Source organism: Molossus molossus, unplaced genomic scaffold (genome assembly GCF_014108415.1).
Source record: "Molossus molossus isolate mMolMol1 unplaced genomic scaffold, mMolMol1.p scaffold_m16_p_18, whole genome shotgun sequence".
NCBI classification, from domain to species: Eukaryota; Metazoa; Chordata; class Mammalia; order Chiroptera; family Molossidae; genus Molossus; species Molossus molossus.
This window is the reverse complement of record NW_023425353.1, coordinates 32351282-32370394: the sequence shown is the minus strand read 5'-3', so window position 1 is coordinate 32370394 and position 19113 is coordinate 32351282. Positions and strand designations below refer to the sequence as shown.

Below are 19113 nucleotides of genomic sequence, written 5' to 3'. Positions count from 1 at the left end.
CGCTGACGCCTGCGCGGGATGTGGAGGTCCGAAGACGCCTTTGCCAAATGGATCATTTTTAGACGCAGACTTGAGCCTGCGCCTGGGCCTGACTCCGCCCTCTTCCGACTAGACCCGCCCCTGGGGGCGGAGAAACCCTCAGCGGCGGGCTGGGAGCTGAGAGGCGCTGTCCGCCGGGTATTCCCAGGCCCGGCGGCCGGACGCGCTGCAGGAAACCCGAGCTCCGAGTGCCCAGACGGCGCCGGCGAGTCCGCAGGGCAGGTGCGGATTGGCGGTCAGGTCCTTGCGGTTGGAGGACAGATGTGCTCGGGCGTCGGGACGCGCGGACCTCAGCTCAAGTGAAGAAGATTTTGGAAAGAGCAGGACGGCGCCGACGAGATGCAAGCGGAGGAGCCCTGCGCCCCTGGCGCGCCTGGTGCTCCCGGCGCCCGAGGAAAGCAGCACGCGCCGGGCCCCGAGCCACGCCTGTCCAGCCAGCTGCTGCCCGAGCTCTACTCCTTCTTGGCGCGCGTACTATTCTACCTGGTGCCCGTCTACCTAGCCGGCTACCTGGGGCTCAACATAATCTGGCTGCTGCTCGGCGCTCTGCTGTGGATGTGGTGGCGCAGGAACCGCCGCGGGAAGCTTGGGCGCCTGGCGGCCGCCTTCGAATTCCTGGACAACGAACGCCAGTTCATCAGCCGCGAGCTGCTGGGCCAGCACCTGCCAGCCTGGGTGAGCGGGGCCGAGCCGGGCGGGGGTCGGGGGTGGGGTCAATGCCCTTGAAGGTGCGGAAGGAATCTCTGGTCCCCTGGGGAGCTGGGACACGTGGACCCGAGGAGGGCAGAAGCCAGGTGATCCGCACACCTGGTTCCCCACCGCAGCAGGCTCACCAACCCTGGGGGCGGTGACCGTGCCCCTCGCGTCCATCATTCTCATCCCCGCCTACGGTTCGGCTGCGCTGAGAGAGGGAACCTGGATTTCATTTAAGGTCCCAGAGCCTGGGAGAAAAGTCATGGGCGGGCCACACCCAGGAGAAAAACAAGGGCGTCTGGGACGCTGTAGTTACTCAGGAGGGAAGCAGAGGGCATTTTTTTCCCACCCGCCTGTTGATTCAAAGAAAGAATGCAGGGCGCAACACTGATCGACAAATACGGTGACGGAAACCGCAGACTAGTTGCCTTCAGCAGAGGTCGGGACGGAGGGAAGGGGCAGAGCTAGAGACGGTAGCGCGGCAATGGGGCTGAGAGGGGTCAGGGGAGAGGCTGACGGGACTGGGTCACCAACTTCTCTCCCTCCCTCTGCCTGGTAGGGATGCTCAGACATGCCCAGATGCACACACACTCACACATTCACGTTCCCTGATTCCCTCTACAACTGCACACTTATCTCCTGGTGTGGAATGGCCAGGACTATGGTTTCTCAAACCCTTCTGGTACTGAGAATCACCTGGCCCACTTAACGAAAACAGATCCTGGGTCTCACCTCACAACTCCCAGGTGGGACTGAGGCACCCCGGTGAGTCTTATGATCAAGTGAGTTTGGGAAACCCTGGCAAGGCTTGGTCTGTGGCAAACCTACCTCTCTAGGTACTGGGGGCTCCGGGCTTCTCTAATTTCTCCCAGATAGACTCAGGCCCACCATAAGAGATGGCCAGTGGCCATCAGACCCCTCATTTCCTCTGGCTTGGGGCCTGCACTCTAAAATCCAGTGAGGCTCCTTGCATCCACCCGTGACAGTAGCATTCAATGAAGGGCGAGAAGAAAATATTAGAAAGAGCTGTTTATGTTTAAAAAAGAGAATTGAAGGCTTACAGCATTGGTTTGCTAGTGCTGGCATCAGGCACCATGAATGGATCTAGATCAAGATGTTGGGGCCTCCCTCCTGGCTTGTAGATGGCTGGTCTTCCCTGTGTACATATCTGTGTCCAAATTTCGTCATCTTATAAGGTCACCAGTCAGATTAGATTGGGGCCCCCTAATGGCTTCATTTTAAATTGAATCACCCCTATAAAAACCCTGTTTCCAAATACAGTCACATTCTAAGGTATTAGAGGTTAGAACTTCAACATATGAATTTTGGGAGACACAATTCAGCCCATAACACTTACTAATATTTAATATATGGATTGACCGTAAAGCTTTGCAAGTAGGTTTATGTATATTGGGGCCAAAGACTTTTGCTGCTAAAGGTTGCAATAAAAAGACACACTGACCACTGTCCCAGGATAGCAGCCATGGAGGTCAGTGTTTGGGACCCGTCTCCTGCTAACCTTGGTCATCTAAGTCATTCTATGGGGGATTGTGGTCCTTAAGGTGTGGACCCAGGGAACAGGCCCAGACCTGTGCAACCCATGCTCACTATTGAGGGGACCCAGGTGGCCTGTCAGACCTTTGTTGTGATCCCTCCCTCCTCATGGTAGCCTCAGGCCATGAGGGTGGACCTGTGAGACCTCACCAAGTGACAGCCCTTCCTTCTGCCCCTTATATTAGGGAGGCCTCTAAACATATAGCTGTGTCTAAACACAGGTCTGTGCCCCTGACTAGATCCTGTTCAGACTTCTGTCTCCAGATTCCCTAAGATCTCTATGGCGGTTACCTACTATCCATCTGCCTCCTGCCCTAGACTGCCCTTTTGCTAGGGGACACACCATCACCTTCCTCTGGGTGTCCTAACATCCAACTGTGTCAGGCCTGGGGTATGGTTTTTGAGGTGAACACCCAGGAGGTACCTTCTTGTGTCCTGTTTTACTTATCAGTCCATATCAGACTGTCCCGACTACAGCCTCCTGCTTGCTGGGCAGAGTCCTGGGAAGGCCTGGCCTCAGCCTGCGTTCTTCAGACTCTCCTGGCTGGCGGGGCCGGCCAGTGGCAGGGCCAGGGCCTGGTAGCCTTTTGGATTGAGGCAGCTGCTGCCCTGGGTGTCCCAGCAGAGGAGGCTTGCGAGCCCAGCATGGGGTGGCAAGGCCAGTATATGAGGGAGTATGGGTGGCTTGGCCTAGCTGGAGCATGTGGTATAGGGGCTGAGTGACAGGGGCAGGCTTGATGGAGGTCGGCCTGATTCTGAAGGCTGCAAGGTGCCTGTGGAAGGTTTTAGAAAAGTTCTGTCAGTGCAGCGTGGAGGGAGGAGTGAAGCTGGAGGAAAGAGACCAGTTGAAAAATTGATTTGAGCCAAGAGGCTAGCAATGGTCCCACGAGGAGGGGATGAGAGGTGTGCGGGGTGGGACTCTAGGTGCTTGGTGGCCTCTAAAGTCTGGTGAAGGAGGGGTCCAGGAGTCTTCCAGGGCACCTCTGATTTGGGGAGCTGGGCGCCCATTACTGAGTTTAGGAATCCAAATAAAAAGCAAGTCTGGGGAGGTTGGTCGTCCATGTGAACTCCTGTGCGGAGCATGCACCCAGCTGGAAATGTGGGCTTTCTGACCCACCTCATGAAGGTTACAAGTGGAGGATGATGTGGAAAACCTGGGACCTGCTCGGCTGAAGCTTCTTCTGTCCTCTCTGCCTGCTGAGGCACTCACACTGTTTACGAAGACGGAGAGGCCTGACTCGGGTACGGTGGGGGCAGTGTGCCCTGGCCCGTGATTTTAGAGCACAGGCGTGTCTATCCTTACACACGAACCTTGCAGTGTGCTGCTTTGCCTATTTTAAGAACTGATATCCTTGCATAGAAGTGGGATTGATATCTCATAACTTCTTTTGATACCAAGAAATATTTTTACAAATTAACCTGACAAACCAGTAGTCAGGGGATTGAAGACAAGCTGAGGGTCTCCAGGGCCTGGGATGTGGCTGCTATTGTGCAGGTCATCCCCTGGAGAACACCTGGGGAGTGGGGGGTGCACCCCCGCCCACCTGCTGCTCCTCGGTCAAGCAGTCAAGCTATGTGCTGCTCGCAGAGCGCACCTCGTTCTGACTTCCGGTCAAACTGTGTGCTGCTCGGAGAACGCACCTCGTTCTGACTTCCACCAGGCCCCTGGGAGGGGTGGACGCCAGGCCAAGTTGAGCTGAGCAGAGATGCCATCACTCTCTCCTGCCAAGGACACGGCGGTTAGTTCTCAATCAAGTGGCCTTTTCTGCCCTGTTAGACTTCTCAACACACTGCCCGAGCTGCTGCCTCCTGGTGATCTTAGGCATCGTTTTCCCTTGTTGGGTTTTGTTGTCCCCACCTGTAAAAGGAGTGTGCTTCTGGTCACACTTCAGACAGCCCTCCTGCTCCTCCCCTGGTTCTCTCCCATGGAAGACGTAGTAGCTTCAAGAAGGGATGCGTCAGCCTTGAAAGGGGCTGTGAGGGAAGGACCTGTGGACGCCCCCCCCTCCCGTGACTGTGGCCGAGCACCTCCACTACTCATGCCCTGGCCCGAGGAATGGCTGCCGTGTGGACTGAATACTTCTCACACAGCTTTCAGGTCTGTTTTTGAAGGAATTAAGAGCTGCCTCAGTCAGCCCTCCCTTCCAGGGCTGGGGACGGTGGGGACAGTGTAGGGGCAGGAGTGGAGTCCTTGGTGCTGCAGAGTTGGTGGACTCCCAGCTCACCCCTCATGTAGCCGCAGCCCTGACAGCCGTGTCCGCACACAGCTGTGGTGAGGTGGGTGTCAGAAATCCTGCTGTTCAGAGCCAGGCATGATTGAGGGCTCCGTGGGGGCTGTCGCTCTGTTCTCAATTTCCCAGGCCTCCTAACCCTGCCTTTTCCTACTATGAAACTCATTCCCAAGCGTCCAAGCAGCAAATGTGTGCCTCTGAGCAGGATAACCGCAGAGGGTGGAGCGAGTAAGAGGTGTGCAGAGCCGGTCTGTCCAGAGACGTCCCCTGAGCCCTGGCTCTGCCTGGGCCTCTCCTGGAGGTCCACGGGATTGAGAAACCACTTCCCTTCTGACTTCCAGTGCCACTCCTCCCTGCTCTGGCCTCCTCGAGACCCTCCTGGGGTAACCTTGGCTGTTCCTCTGCCCCCACCTCGGTGGCATGGCCCTGGTGGAGGCTGTGCAGGCCGCACTCCTGGACTTGTGCAGCGGATGGATCTTCATGGCTGTGTGCATGATGATTATTCATCAAGCCCTTGACCAGTGCTCAGGTGGCTGATTGGATTGTTGATCGGATGTTTGTTGAGCCCCTGCCATGAGTAGACTGGTGTGAGGGGGGAGTTGATGAGAGTCTAGCCTGGCTCCAGGTCAGGTGGGAGGTGTTTGGGGGATGAGGGCCTGAGACCAGGTGGAGAGAGGGAAAACTTTGTCTCTGGTCTCAGGTCTGGCCAGGCCAGCTCTTCTGCCCGCTGATAGCAATCAGTTGGCCCTTGTTAGGGGCAATTAACCCTTGTGAACTTGCTGGGGGTGGGGGACTGATGTGATGTGGCAGGTCTGGACTTGGAGTCAATGGTCATTCACTGGAGACCTTGCAAAAGTCCCATCTTCTCTGGGTCCTTGACTTTTCTCTGGAAATGATGAGGATTAGGAGATGTTCTATATCATCTTTCTAGATGTACAAGTCTGCCATGATTAATCAGTCCCTTGTTGGCTTTTCTCTGCTACCCCCTCTGCACACAGAACCCTTTTCCCCAACCTTTCAGTCTACCCACCACCTAACTGGGTACATCTGAGGGACGACGGCTGACAGGTGAACCATTCCTCCAAAGTGGTGAGCACTCCGAGGCTTATAGCAACCCTAGGATCTGGTCCACTGGGATGGTCCCTCTGGCAGTCATTCAGGCAGACAACCAGGGTTGAAAGCTTTCCTTTCCTGAGAGTGTGGCATTCCTTCTGTGGGTGGAGCCCCAATCTTCTAGGGCCCAGGCTCTCAGGGTCTGTCCTGTACGAACCTTTGTTAATTAGGGGAAGTAGATGCAATGACAACGCTGAGCTAAACTGGGCATGCTCAAATTAGATGACAAAGCTCGATTCTTGGAGCTCATGTGTGGAACCTGGTTTTAAACATCAGGACTGGTAGGCGGCCACTTGGAACTGGGGGACTTCCTGCCCATGAGGTCCCTGAAACCCTGTGAGATCATTCATAGGGCTTGGAGTCAGGCCGGTCCTCAGGAAGCAGGAGGCAGGTTAGTCATGCCCCAGGGTCTCTGCCTCATGTCTTACTGATGCTTCATGGCCTTACCATGTCCTGGGCCAGGATTGGGAAAGAGGGGGAACAGAATGTGGGCCTCCCTCCCTCCAAGCCCAGAACAGGGATCTTAGGCATCCTTTACTCAGTTTGCAAACATCTACCGAGGGCTTGCAGTATGTCAGGCACAGTGCCACAGGTTGGCCCAACATGAGTGACACAAGGTCCCCGCCCTTGAGGAACCCCCAGGCTAGATGAGATTGAGAGCCTTGAGAACAGCCTTTTCTGATACAGGGTGATGAGTTCTGCAAGGTAGCAGTGCAAGGCTCTGAGAAGGCCTGTGGGAGGGGATCTAACCCAGGCTGGAAGTGGCCCAGGTAGCCTCCTTGGAGAAAGTAACACTTGGGTGTTTCTGGCTACAGGAGAGGGTGGAGCATTCTGGCCCCAAAATTTTCCACAGGTTTGGCCACTTAAGCTCATCATCTCATCCTGGGGTGAGCAGATTCTTGACAGTCATTTCTGATACCCAAACTCACATGAAACTACCTGTTGCTTAATTTACAAGGGGCTGAATCTTGCTGGGACAGGAGTGTCCATGGCAACTCTTTCTCCAAGCCAGGTGCGTGAGGGCCTGAGTAATTGAGAGGTCATCCGGTAGGTGAGGATCAGAGCCAAAGGTGGGACAGCCCCTGTCCTTCTTCTCTGTCCTGGTCCCCTGTCCAGTGGGCAGAAAGGTGTGGAGAGCTGATTACCAGCTTCCATTGGCCTCTGGCCCAGAGCCATGGCAGCAGGCAGAGACAGTACCTCTGTGGAATTGTCCCAGTGAGTTTGGGGTAGGCACCGGGAGGTGTGAGCTGTCCCCTGATGGTTGTGAAGGTTACATGGAAGAACAGGGGAGTGAGCCGCGTCTTCCCTTCTCCTTCCTGCCCCTGCCCCTCCCCCTCCATTCAGCGTCACTTTTGGTAGAGTTCTTTACATCTTGGGAAACCTGGAACTTATAATCCCAAAGTTCCACATGTACTTAAGGAAGGTGATTTTCCTTTTCCTCCTCTTCCCAAACTGCAAATAGTGAAGAGAAAGTTAAGATGTTTTCCCTGTGGGAACTGTTAAAGGGACAAAGCCCCATTCACTTCACATACCCCATCATTTCAAACCAAGGGTCTGAGACTTGACTGCCTCCCAGCAGACTGGGAGTGAGGGCCTCGCTCCTGCAAGCTCACCCTCTGTGGGAACACAGGGTGGACACTCTGCCCCTGAAGCCCCCCCCCCCCAGCATTCCAGGAGTCATGAGTCCTCAAAACTAAGGAACTTCTCTAGGACATAGGATGTTTCAAGACCCCAGAACTGCCCACTCCATTCCTTTGCCCATATTGTATTTACTTCAGGTAACCGGTTATAAACTGATTAAAAATATGGTTTTTCTAGTTATAAAAGTACAAATATTCCCATTGTAGAATATTTGGACATGGCCAGAGAGGCATTATGTTTGGGGGTACTTCCTTTATATAGAGGGTATATATGAAAGCAGTTTTCGAAAACTTGAACCTTTTTTTCTTATTGTTTTATGTTCTTAACATTATATTATACACATTCTCCAAAAACATGTTTAAGGATTGTGATACTCTTAATATGAATATACCATAAGTCGCGTAGTCAATTCTCCAACACTGATCACTCCAGGTATTTCCAAGGTTCCCTATTCCATGGCTAGCCGAGGTGGGTGGCGTTTCCTGTGTCCGTCTGGAAGTTCTCCTTCTGATCTGCCAGCCTGGCTCCCTTGTCCTTCCTTCAAGTCCAAGCCCAGACACCTGCTCTAGGACCCTCCTCCTCAGCCCCACAGTCCCTGAGCATGCCCGTCACTCCGCTTGTTGTGCTGATTTGCACCTGCCTTTTTTTATGTCTGACATTTTCCTCCAGACTGAATGCTCCTTTAAGGTGAGGCATATTTCTTGTTCACCGCTGAACCTTCGGCTCCTAGCTCAGCGTGTAGTAGTCTCTCGATAAAAATCTGTTGCATGGTCCTGATCGGTTTGGCTCAGCGGTTAGAGCGTTGGCCTGCGGACCAGGGAGTCCTGGGTTTGATTCCAGCCACGGGCATGTACTTCAGTTGCGGTTCATCCCAGCCCCAGTTGGGGTCGTGCAGGTGGCAGCCAGTCGGTGTGTCTCTCTCACATCGATGTTTCTCTCTCCCTTCCTCCCTCTCTCCTTCCCTCTCTCCCTCCCGCTCCATCTGAAGATAAATGCAAAAATGTGCTCTGGTGAGGATAAAAAGAAAAAGTGACTCTGTGGACAGCTCCCAGCCCTATTCCTCAGCAAAGGGTGCCAGGCTCCTGGCACCAGTGTTCTTGTCCCCGACACTGCCTTTGGGGTTTTATCTGCTCAGTTGTCCTTCTGCGGGGGCCAGGACTCAGGCCAGTTTGCAGGCTGGGGGTGTTGTTAGGGAGCATGTAGATCCCAGAACAGTGCTAGAGAGAATTGCAAGTCGGCAACACAGTGCTTTCCTTTAAAGCAGTGCAGCAGGGTGATTTAAATAGAAGAGTGGGCAGACGTAGGAGCGGTGTGCACGGGGGCGTTTACCTCTCAAGAACAGAGGCAGAAAAGGCCAGAAAGCTGTGCTTCCTCAGGAGAAAGTGAGTGGAATCCAGGGACTGTGTTCTGGTAGGAGAGGAACCCCGGAATAGGCACCCACAGTGCAGGGCCTCTCTCAGAAAGATGGGAGTCAGTCTGAAGTCGGCATGGCCTCCCTGGGTAGGACATCCCTGCAGGACACCCGAAATGAGGGCTCTCCTCTCTTCTCCAAGCCTGGGGAGGGGGTTGGCAACATTAGTCTGAGTCTGCAGGTGTGTGTAAGAATGTTCTTTGGAGCAGGGAAGAGCCATGAGGCCTTTTTTCCAGCAAAGAGGGTGTGTGTCTGTGTGTGTGTGTGATTCTGTGACTGTCTCTATAGTTCGGGGGGGGGGTGCATGTGTGTGGCACATGCATCTGTATGTGCACACATGTCTTGTGTGTATGTCTGGATATCTTGGTGTGTACGTCTGTATCTCTGCGTCCATGTGTCTGCATGTGACCAGGAGGAGCTACCGTTCCTGGGAGAGAAAGCGAGGATTCGCCTAGTGACAGGCTGACTGTAAGTGAAGCCCTCCAGTCCTCTGCCTCCTGAGAGGGCCTGGAGGCCAGAAGCTCCTGGGCAGGCCTCCCCACCCCAGCCCCTCTGTGGGCCCCGCATGGCCCCTGCCCCAGTGGATTGTCACCATCACTCTGGTTCCATTTCCTCAGTGCTGTGGAATCACTTTTCCTAGATAAATAAAAGGAATAAAGCACAGGACCACCTAACGATGGCGCATTGATGGGGACGTTTATGATGGCCTCTGCTAGCTTGGAGCCTTGACTTAGACTTGAGTTCGCCTTACAGTCTGTTTCTCCTGGGCAGGCTCTCGTCACTGCCACTCCCATGACAGTGTCTAAAAATGCTGCCATTAAAGTATTAGCCCACTTTGCCTGGGCAGCGTGGGCCCAAGCACACTGTCAGCGCAGAGAATTGTGTGAGCATGGGGGCTGAGCTCTGTCTGCTTCAACTTCCCCAAGGGAGGGGCTAGATCTGAGATCCTGGTGATTCTCCGATTTTCCAGGCTTTCTTTGGGGACATGCTCACACTGTATTGTGTCAGTCAGGATAGTGTCCATGTCTCCACGGGGAGGAACCCTGCTAGTGTGCTGAATTTGTCTCCTTTAGAAGTGGCTTCGCATCCACTCTCTCTGGATTATGGATCTGGGCAGCACAGGAATCAACAGCCTCAGCTAAACCTGAGGCCGAAAGCAGTGAGTCAGGCAGACCCAGTCCTCAGGCCCCAGCTGCACTTCCAGCTGCTGCCTGGCTACGAAGGCACACATGGGGGTGGGGGCCCTCCACTTTTAGGGGGAAGGGCAGTGCCCAGAGCCTGGCGGAATCATACTGTTTGTGGGTTTTTTCTGCCTGCCAGCTCTTTCCTCCCCTTGCTTTTAGAAGCATAAATGATACTCCCTTTGTAAGTATGGATGTATTTATCCTCACCCTGCAGGTGTAGACACTCTGACACCCTAATACTCTAACCAATAACTCATGTTTTTTATGAGCTTTCCAGGTGGTGTTTTTGTACAGAAAGGTTTGAGAACCACTGCCTGAGTCTAGCCCTTTGCATTGCTAGGTGGTGTGGGTGTCTCCCCCCAGGGGGTCTGATACTCCCAGCATCATGGGGAATTGGAACAGAAGCTCAGTGACTTCAGGACCCAGTCTGAGCGTGAGCCACCTGTCTTCTTTGTTTGTCTGGTGAGGAAAAGACTGAAGACAGAGGCTGTGATTGGGTCTCTTTGCCACACCTCACTATGGAGCGCCCCCTTTGGCCAGACTTTTCCATGGGCGCCTCCAAGGCATTGGGCCCAACCTATCAACAGTCAACTAGGGTCCTTCTTCTGTGGCCTCAACCACTTTCTAGTCTCCCGTCTAGGTGGCCTCCCAAAGTGCAGAGCTGCAGGCACCCAAGAGACCCAGTAGAGATTTGCTGGGCTTTGGGTCAGGCAGAAATGGACACACAACCCAGGTGACCTTGATCTTGGAATGTACCTGAGGGTGTCAGAGTGTCTACACCTCCAGGGTCTGGACAGTTGCCAACAAGTCACCACGTCTGGAGTGGACTCTGAGCCAGGAAGGTACCGAGCACCTACATGCATTGTCTCATTTCGTTTTCTCAGGAACTCAGTACAGTGGGCTGCACTGTACCCATCTTGTGGGTGAGAAAAGTGAAGTTAACAGAAGTTAACTTTTAAATGCACAAGGAATAAGTTAACGAAACACTAATAAATGGGCTTCAAATGCTGACATCTTTGGTGGAGAAGAGGGAGGGGAAATAACATTTGAAGGCTGGGCTCAAATTACACACAGGTGAGAAGATGTGAGTTCTGATCACCTGGGTGATCTTGACAAGTACAAACTAGTCTCCGAGCCTTTCATCTGTAAAATGGGGTTGATTGTATTTTCGCTGTTCACTTTATACAGCATGAGGAAGATCAAATAGTGTCCGTGTAACGTCCTCTGTAAGCTGTAAAGCATGGCCTACCAGTGAGGACTGAGGCCCATGAGGGCAGTCCTCTGCTGAATTAGACGTCCGTCCAAGAGGAAAATGTAGTATGTAAAGAACAAGCGGGTGCAGTGCAAAAACGGACAGCCCTGGATCTGGGTCTCAGCTCCAGCAGCCACAGCTGGGGACTACAAGTGACCTCTGAGCCTTAGTTTTTTTATCTGTAATATGGAGGTTGTTAACCTAAAATAAAAGTTCAAAGTGAGAGGCAACAAGCATTTATTTGAGTTTAAAAAAACAGCAAATGCTATTTGGAAAGCATTGGTCCAGGCAGAAGCCCAAATGTTTGATTAGGAGACAAAGCCAATGGGTATTTGTGAGAAAGGGAAGGGGAGCAATTAAATTAGTAGAAGGAAGGAATTTATATTGGTGCCACTAACATAACATAGTGATGCTAATTCTAAATAGTGTTTTGAATTTTCAGTCTGGTAGTCATCAGTTCTGTAGTCGTAATATCTGCTTTCTTATCTTTGCAAATAGTTTTTTGGGGCATAATGTTGCTTTAGGTCCAGTCCAAAAGTGACTTTGCCCTGTTTTAACATGCCAAAGGTTTGAGGTATAAGATGTGTAAGGTCGATCCTCTGGGATAGCAGTTCTGGCTCCATTTATTATTTTTTATAATCTAATAAGGGGGTGTAGGGAGTTTTAAATATGAGATAACAAACTCAAAAGAGTTGAAAATAGGATTGGAAAAAGATACAACTGGGCAACTTTGAAACAAAGAAAGCTGGAGTTGCAATTTTCATATTAGACAAAATAGAGTGTAACTCAAATATATCATAAAGAAAAAGGAAGATGTTATATTCTCATAGGAGTAACCATAATTAAGAAATAATTATCATGGCCATATATGTACTGCATAATATAAACATGAAATATAAACCAACAACACAGACTGCACAGAAGAGATAAATCAATAGTTGGGCTTGAAAGTTTTCATACATTCCTCTCTGAAAATGAATAATCAAGTAGACAGAGTAAGCAAGGATAAAGAATATGAAAAGGACATGATTAATAACTTGATCATGCATGAAACAGTCATGGAAATTAATCACGCACTAAGCCACAGAGGCATTATCAATGTATTCCAATGACTTGTCACCCTGGGACTGTTCAGACCACAAAGATATGAAATTAGAAAACAATAATAGACAGCTGTAGAAATCTCATGTCTAGACATTTTAAAACATTACTATTAAAAAGTCATTGTTTAAGAGGTAGACATAATGGAAATTATGAAAGAAACAGTAGAGAAACAATGAAAACACTGTCAAAAATCAGGGGAATTTGTAACAAATTACTCTAAGATTCATAGAGCTCAACTCTAAGAATATACAAAAGCAACAGATTTTTTTAAAATTATGGTTTACATCGATATTAATTTGCATTAGTTTCAGGTGTACAGCACAGTCGCCAATCATCTTCTCCACAAAATAAGACTTAGGTCAAATAAATTAGAAAGGAAATATTAAAGATAAGAATGAAAATAGAAATTTTTAAATAAAGGAAAAGAGGAAAGACAATTAACAAGTTAGTTTTCTGAAGAGATTAATACAATAGGCACAGTTTGTTTCAAATTTTGATTATGAAAACAATAGAAAAGATAAATATAGAATAAAAAAGGAATACAGATAAAATAAAATATTATAAACTATATATCATAACATTCGAAAACCTAGATGAAATACATTTCTAGAAAAAATATAATTGCCAAAATCATCACGAACAGAGATAAAGAGATGTTGAATACACCACTAAAGAGAAAAATGGTCACTTACCACCCCCAAAAGCCTCAGGCTAAGATGGTTTTATAGGTAAGATACACTGAACTTCTTAGGTCAGATAGTTTCTGTATTCACAAGCTGTTCCAGAAAAGAGGACAAGGAAAGCTGTCTCACTCATTTTATGATGTATTGTAAAATCTTTATACCGAAACCAGATATGACTATGTAAGAACAGAAGTTGTAGGTATCACTTTGATTCCTGAGTGTGTAAAACCTGAATGAAATATCAGCTGACTAAATGTATTGCAGAAAGGGGGGGTGTAACCCAGGAACTTGAGATGGTTCTGCTTTAGAAAGAAAAATCAATTAAGCTGACTGCATTCGTGGACAAGGGAAAACAGCATAATTATCTCAATAGATATGAGAAAATATTGAATAGAGTTTGAGACCTGTAAATAATGAAAGCTCTTGGAAAAGTAGGCGTTGAAAAGAACTTCGTCCATTTCATGGAGCCTTTTCTCGAAAAATCTACAGCAAAACCTCATGGAGAAGCTTCCCTCTGAGGTCAGGGACAAATAGAGGTGCTGATGATCCCCACTGCTGGCCAGCGGAGGATAGAGGTCTTGGCCAATGACATCACACGAGAGAAACAAATAATAAAGATAGCAGGGAGCAAAGGACAACAATTGTTATTATTTGGAGAGTGTAAATGTATGTAAATAATCTCTGAGAATCAGTGAGTGATTAGAACTAGTAACAAATTTCAACCAAGTAGCCCAGAAAATGAAATTTCTGATAACCACAGAACCCTCAAAGTAATCTAACAAAAAATGTACAGGACTCTAATAGAAAGCAGTTTATGATTGTGAATACAATTAAATGTGAATGAATAAAGGGAAATATTCTGGTCATGGATGCAAACTCCATTCTCCCACAAATGAACCTATAAATTAAAAAACAGAGCAATCAAGCCCTGACCGGTTTGGCTCAGAGGTTAGAGCGTCGGCCTGCGGTCCAGAGAGACCCAGGCTTGGTTCCTGCTAAGGGCACGTACCTCAGTTGCAGTTTGTCCCTGGCCCCAGTTAGAGTCGTGTGGGTGGCAGCCAGTTGACATCTCTCATTTCGATGTCTGTTTCTCTCTTTTCTTCCCTCTGTCCCTCTCACTCTATCTGAACATGAATGCAAAAATGTCCTCTGGTGAGGATAAAAAAAGCAATCAAAACCCCAGGAGCATTTTTTTTTTTTTTAAGATTCCTATGGAGGTATAAATACCTACTATTTTCTAAGTCAGCCTAAAAAAGAAAAGCAACAAGAGGGAATTCACCCTCCCAGGTAACATTGCAAACCCAGAGGGGTTAGAACAGAATGGTACCCACAGAAGAGCAGCCTGGAGCTCAACGCCAAGTTCGAACACACACGAAGCTGGTTTATGAGGGGGGCAGCCTCACGAATTAGGAGAAAAGTGGACAACCTTTGTTTTCTTTTTGGTATGTGATGTTAGAATATTGTCTTAGAATGTGGAAAGAAATGAAATTATAAGCCTATCCCCTCCACTATTTAAAAATTCCAGACAGATTGGAAACCTAAATGCAACAGCTAAAATATAAAGCCAATAGATACAAACAGAGAGTAATTTTGAGAATCTGGAGGAGAGAAGATCCCCAAAAGACCAACGATAATTGACAAATAGACTAAGTTGTCTACATCCAGCTGAGTACTGGGCACGAGGAGTCGCTCCGTAAGTGCCAGTGTCTCTTCGTTCCATTCCCTGGTCCAGAACCTACTCGGGGACAGGGAGAAGGTGGCCGGCTCCTGCGTGGGGAGAGGTGGCAGGTGCTAAGTCAGGCTCAGGTGGGCCTGAGGGCCTGAGGCAGAACCGGGTGACCTGATGGTCTCCTGTTTTCTTGGTCTGAATTGCTGCTCTGTCCCGGGGTTCAGGCTCACTGTCTAGAGGAATATCTTAGCAAGAACCCTCAAATACAGGCATGGGTAGCCCAGCGACACCATACAGAGTTAATCAATGTGGGCCCTGGGTATTCTGTTATTCTCCCTCACTGCAACCAGCAAGAGATGGGCTGGTCATTGACATCTCCCAACCAGCCCTGCTGAACTCCAGAATCATGCCAGGAGCTTGTTAAAAATAACACGGAAGGCCCCACCCTAATGCACTCTAATTCAGGAGGCATGGGCAGCTCCGCAGAGTTCGTCCAACTAGTTCCCAAGTGTGCCAGGGTTGGACCCGTCAACGTGGATCACCTTTCCAGGGTCCAGCAGACCAGAACTTCTCCGCTCCCAGGGGTGCAGAACTGCCTGGGGAGGAAGGGGCATGCATACAAGTTTGCCCTGGGGCAGGACAAGTGGGAAGTGCAGTGGTTAGGATGGGAGGAGAGCAAGGGGTCTAGCCAGCGGGTGCCGGTGAGAGCCCAGCTGTAATCAAACCCTCCTCTGGGGTGTCCCCCTCTGCTGCCCCCTCAGCTCTGACCCTGCACTGGAATGATCTGTGAATTGCCTGCTTCCTTCACTAGCCTAGGAGCTCCTTGAAGGCAAAAACATTGCGTTCATTCATACATTCATTCATTCCACAAGTACTTATTAAGACATTCACATTCCAGGGACAGGCCGTATTAGAGACCAAGGCTGAGTCAGCCCTCTAGAACTTCCAGCCCAGGCAGGAGGCAGGCAGCAAGACCAGGCAGCGCTAACGTGTGTTACATGCTGCGATGAAGAATCCGCAGACACGCAATGGGGGCACTCATCCCCCACTTGAGAGATCTGGAGAGGCTGCCTGGAAGAAGTGGAGTCTCAGATTGTGAGGAACAGCATTCAAAGGAGAATGGGGAAGTGTGTTTCAGACCCATAGAATGGTTTGTACAGGCCTTGGGACGGAAAAGGTCAAGTTGCCTGTACTTCAAGATGGGAGGGGTGTTCTGGGGGATGAGGCCATGGTATGGGCTGGGGCACCTTGCAGAGCCCAAGTGCAGGAGTTTCTACTTTAGTGCTGGGCCGTGTGGTGGAGCTTAATGAAAGGGCCCCACCCTCCACGCTCCAGACACCAGCTTGGGACCTGACTTGGGGCAGCTGGAGGGAATGTGTGGTGAACAGGCTGCTTTTCCCCAGCTGGACTGGTGGGCATGACCCAGCTCCTGCCACTTCCTTCCCCGTCTCGTGAGGGCTGGGCCAACTCCCCTCCTGGGAACCGGGTAGTGTTTCTTCAGCACCTGGGAATAATAGATGCTTCTCCAGGTTAGTATGGGCCACTGCTGACATTGTATTGATCTGTATTTTGTGCCAGGTGCCCCCCCCCCCACACACACACACACTCTTTGCCCTCTGTCCATCCCAGAAACCCTGGCAGGGGCACTGAGAAGCTCAGCAGGTACATTTGGAGACTGAGAATGGGGACGGTATTAAGCTCCCTCAAATCATGTCATGCAAAGGTTGCCTTGGGGACCTCCTCTCTCCCAGGGATGAGGCAGGATCAGCCAGCAGGCACTGGCTGGGGTCTGTGTCCTGGAGAAAGCTCTGCTGTGGGACCTGGCCCGAGGGGCCTCCCTGCTGGGGAAGGGGCAGGGACTGGGGGGGGGGGGACTGTGGGTACAGCCTCCGCAGCCCCACCCCCCAGTTGCCAATGTAAACAACGTAATGCCCTTTCTGGCTTTTCAAATGGACAACTGTTATCTTTAGCGTCAGCACAACCACAACTTATTGCTAAGTGGAGGAAAGCACGCTGGGAAAAAGCACTGTGACCTCAATTTCTGTGAAAACCACACATACTTGTTTCTGGAAAAGACTGGAAAGAAATGTATCAACCTGCTAACAACCACTATCACTGGGCGCATTCTCTAGGAAAATATTTTCCCTTTTGCTTAGCTACATTTTCTAATTTTCTACCGAGTATTACTGTGTCATTAAAAGCAATAAGAGGGACAGAATTGCCAGGAGCAGACTCAGTGTTACCTGGGGGAGGCCCAAGAGGGGGTTCCAGACCCTCTTCCAGCCTGCGGATCAGGGTGGACGGGGAAGAGCCTCCCCAGAGTCGCCCACAAGGGCACCCCAAGCCGGAGCTGGAGCCCTCCGCCATGGCAGTGTCACGGCTGTGCGTGGGCGCCGGCTGGCTGTTTGCAGCCCGTCCCTCTGGACCGTGGCTCCTGGAGGGTGGGGCGGGCGCCGGGTGTGCTCAGCGCGGTGGGAGCAGGCCCTGCCCCGCAGCACTGCCTGGCTTGCTCTGGCAGCCTGTCAGGTTCCCAGGGGCGGGCAGGTCTCGAGTCTAACTCCCCCTCCGGGCTTCTGTTCCCTAGATCCACTTTCCGGACGTGGAGCGGGTCGAGTGGGCCAACAAGGTAAGGCCAGCGCGCGGTGGGCCTGGCCTCGCTGCTGCCCTCCGCGGAGTCGCCTGCAGGGCACAGCGGCCCTGCTGCCCTTGGGTGGTGGACTTCTGCCCGTCTCTCCCCTTAGCCCTCACCACCCTTCCGGTTCTTCTCATCACCAATGACTTTTTTTTTTCTTTGAAAAAAACACTTTTTTAAGACTGTGCAATTAACGCATGGGTGCAGCAGAAAAGTTAGAAGATGCAGAGATTAGAGAGAAACGTGCCACCTCCAGTGGCCCCCAGGCCCAGATTAGCTTCCTCGAGAGAGAAAGGGAGGCGATTCCAGAGCTGCCGCTGGCTTTGGCCTGGTTCCCAGCCCAGCTCCGCGCACTGGCTGGGTGACCTCAGGCAGGTTGCCTAACACCTCGGAGCTGGTTCCTTCCTCTGTGCAATGGGGATAATTATGGTCCCTGTCCCTGGGGCTGTTGTGAGGATTAATGAGGTAATTAATGCACCACAGTACCTGGCCTATTGTGGGTGCTGGGATCACTGTCCTCACAGGTGGGATTGCTGTTGGGTCACTCAGGGAACTCCCTGTGGGCTCTGCTGCAAATGCCCCAGGTTGGGCTCTGAGACCCCAGGCTGCCCTCCGCCCCCTTACAGTGAGAAATCAGTCTGCTTCCTACCTAATCTGCCCCTAAATGTGAAGCCTTGTGCAGCCCCTGCTTCAATACAAACCTTGCCTCTGTTTCCGACTGAGGCTTAGCCCAGAGCAGGAATGACTTAGGTTAGATATAAAAAAGGACCTCCTGATGGCTTTTGATCTAAGGTTGCTATTCTCACATTGGCCCAGATGTCATTGCCGAGTGGATCAAAAACTGTTCTCAGCCTCTGGGTAAAACTTGGAGGAAGTAGTTTGCTGCTTTAAGAGGAGTGAACAGATTTCTGTGGATTAATGCAGGCCCAGGGCCTCTAGGACAAACCTTGTACTGTGCCCCCAAAGTAGTGTTCTTCTGTGTGTGCTGGTTCACAGGCCTGCGTGCATAATGTCTTTCTTGCATGAACACACACCGACCAGTGGGATAAGGCTCCCGCATGGGAAACAGTTATGTAGACAAACCACACACTAGGGCACCAGATATGCCCCCAAAGAGCTTAGTACTCAAGAAGCACTTGGCGATGACAAAGCAGTGAGACAGGAAGGTGGGACCAGCCCCTAGAGAGGCCCTGAGAGATGGGGACAAACCATACGCCTCCAGGCGCCTCTGATCATGAGTTTGGAATGAGGGAGGTGCATCTTTAAACTGAGGCCCAAGTCAGAGAGAAAGAAGAGGAAGAAGCCTTTGCTCCACACACAGCCCATCGGCTGGCTAGCCACACCCTCTCTGATCACCATCTCTGGCCACCAGGCCCCATCTCTGCCCACCCTCCCCTTCCCAGGCCCTGCACTTGGTTCCAAGACCAACGCCATGAATCATTCTGCCGCAGAAATCTGCCACACCAGGCAGCTTTTTCTGATTGCTAGGAAAAAAACTAAATCCATAGGAAACAATTTAAGTTTCTCTTTTGTGATTTTTTTCTTAAACTTCTAGCCAGTTGCTACTTGTTTATCCCATAGTGAAGATTCAGATCATATGTTTTAGCACAGAATGCAAGGGCTTCGTATTATTAGATTTGGTGAATGAATATTTCATGGTGTTCTGCAAACCAGCACCAGATCTCGGGTCCGCTGCCTGCACAGGAGTGGGAGGCACTGCTGCAGCTGTCCGCTGTGCCATGGACAGACAGACGGCCGGCGGCAGGCGGTGGGCAGGCAGGCAGATGGGGGGTGCAGAGTAAGGGTCTCATGGCCCTTCTATGCATATATTTAAAATAGGTTTTTAAAATTTTTGCCCTGGCCAGTTTGGCTCAGCGGTTAGAGTGTCGGCCTGCGGTCCCGAGAGA

At 50.8% G+C, this 19113-nt stretch overlaps 1 protein-coding gene across 1 annotated transcript in view; it reads left to right on the top strand.

The window, feature by feature from the left end:
• The first annotated feature begins 378 nt into the window (after nucleotides 1-378).
• ESYT3 (extended synaptotagmin 3) overlaps nucleotides 379-19113 on the top strand; it is a 42482-nt gene continuing 23747 nt past the window's right edge. Inside the window, exons 1-2 of the mRNA XM_036267253.1 lie at nucleotides 379-714; nucleotides 17159-17200. Of these exons, the coding sequence (XP_036123146.1) occupies nucleotides 379-714; nucleotides 17159-17200 (378 nt within the window). The remainder of the gene's footprint in view (nucleotides 715-17158; nucleotides 17201-19113) is intronic.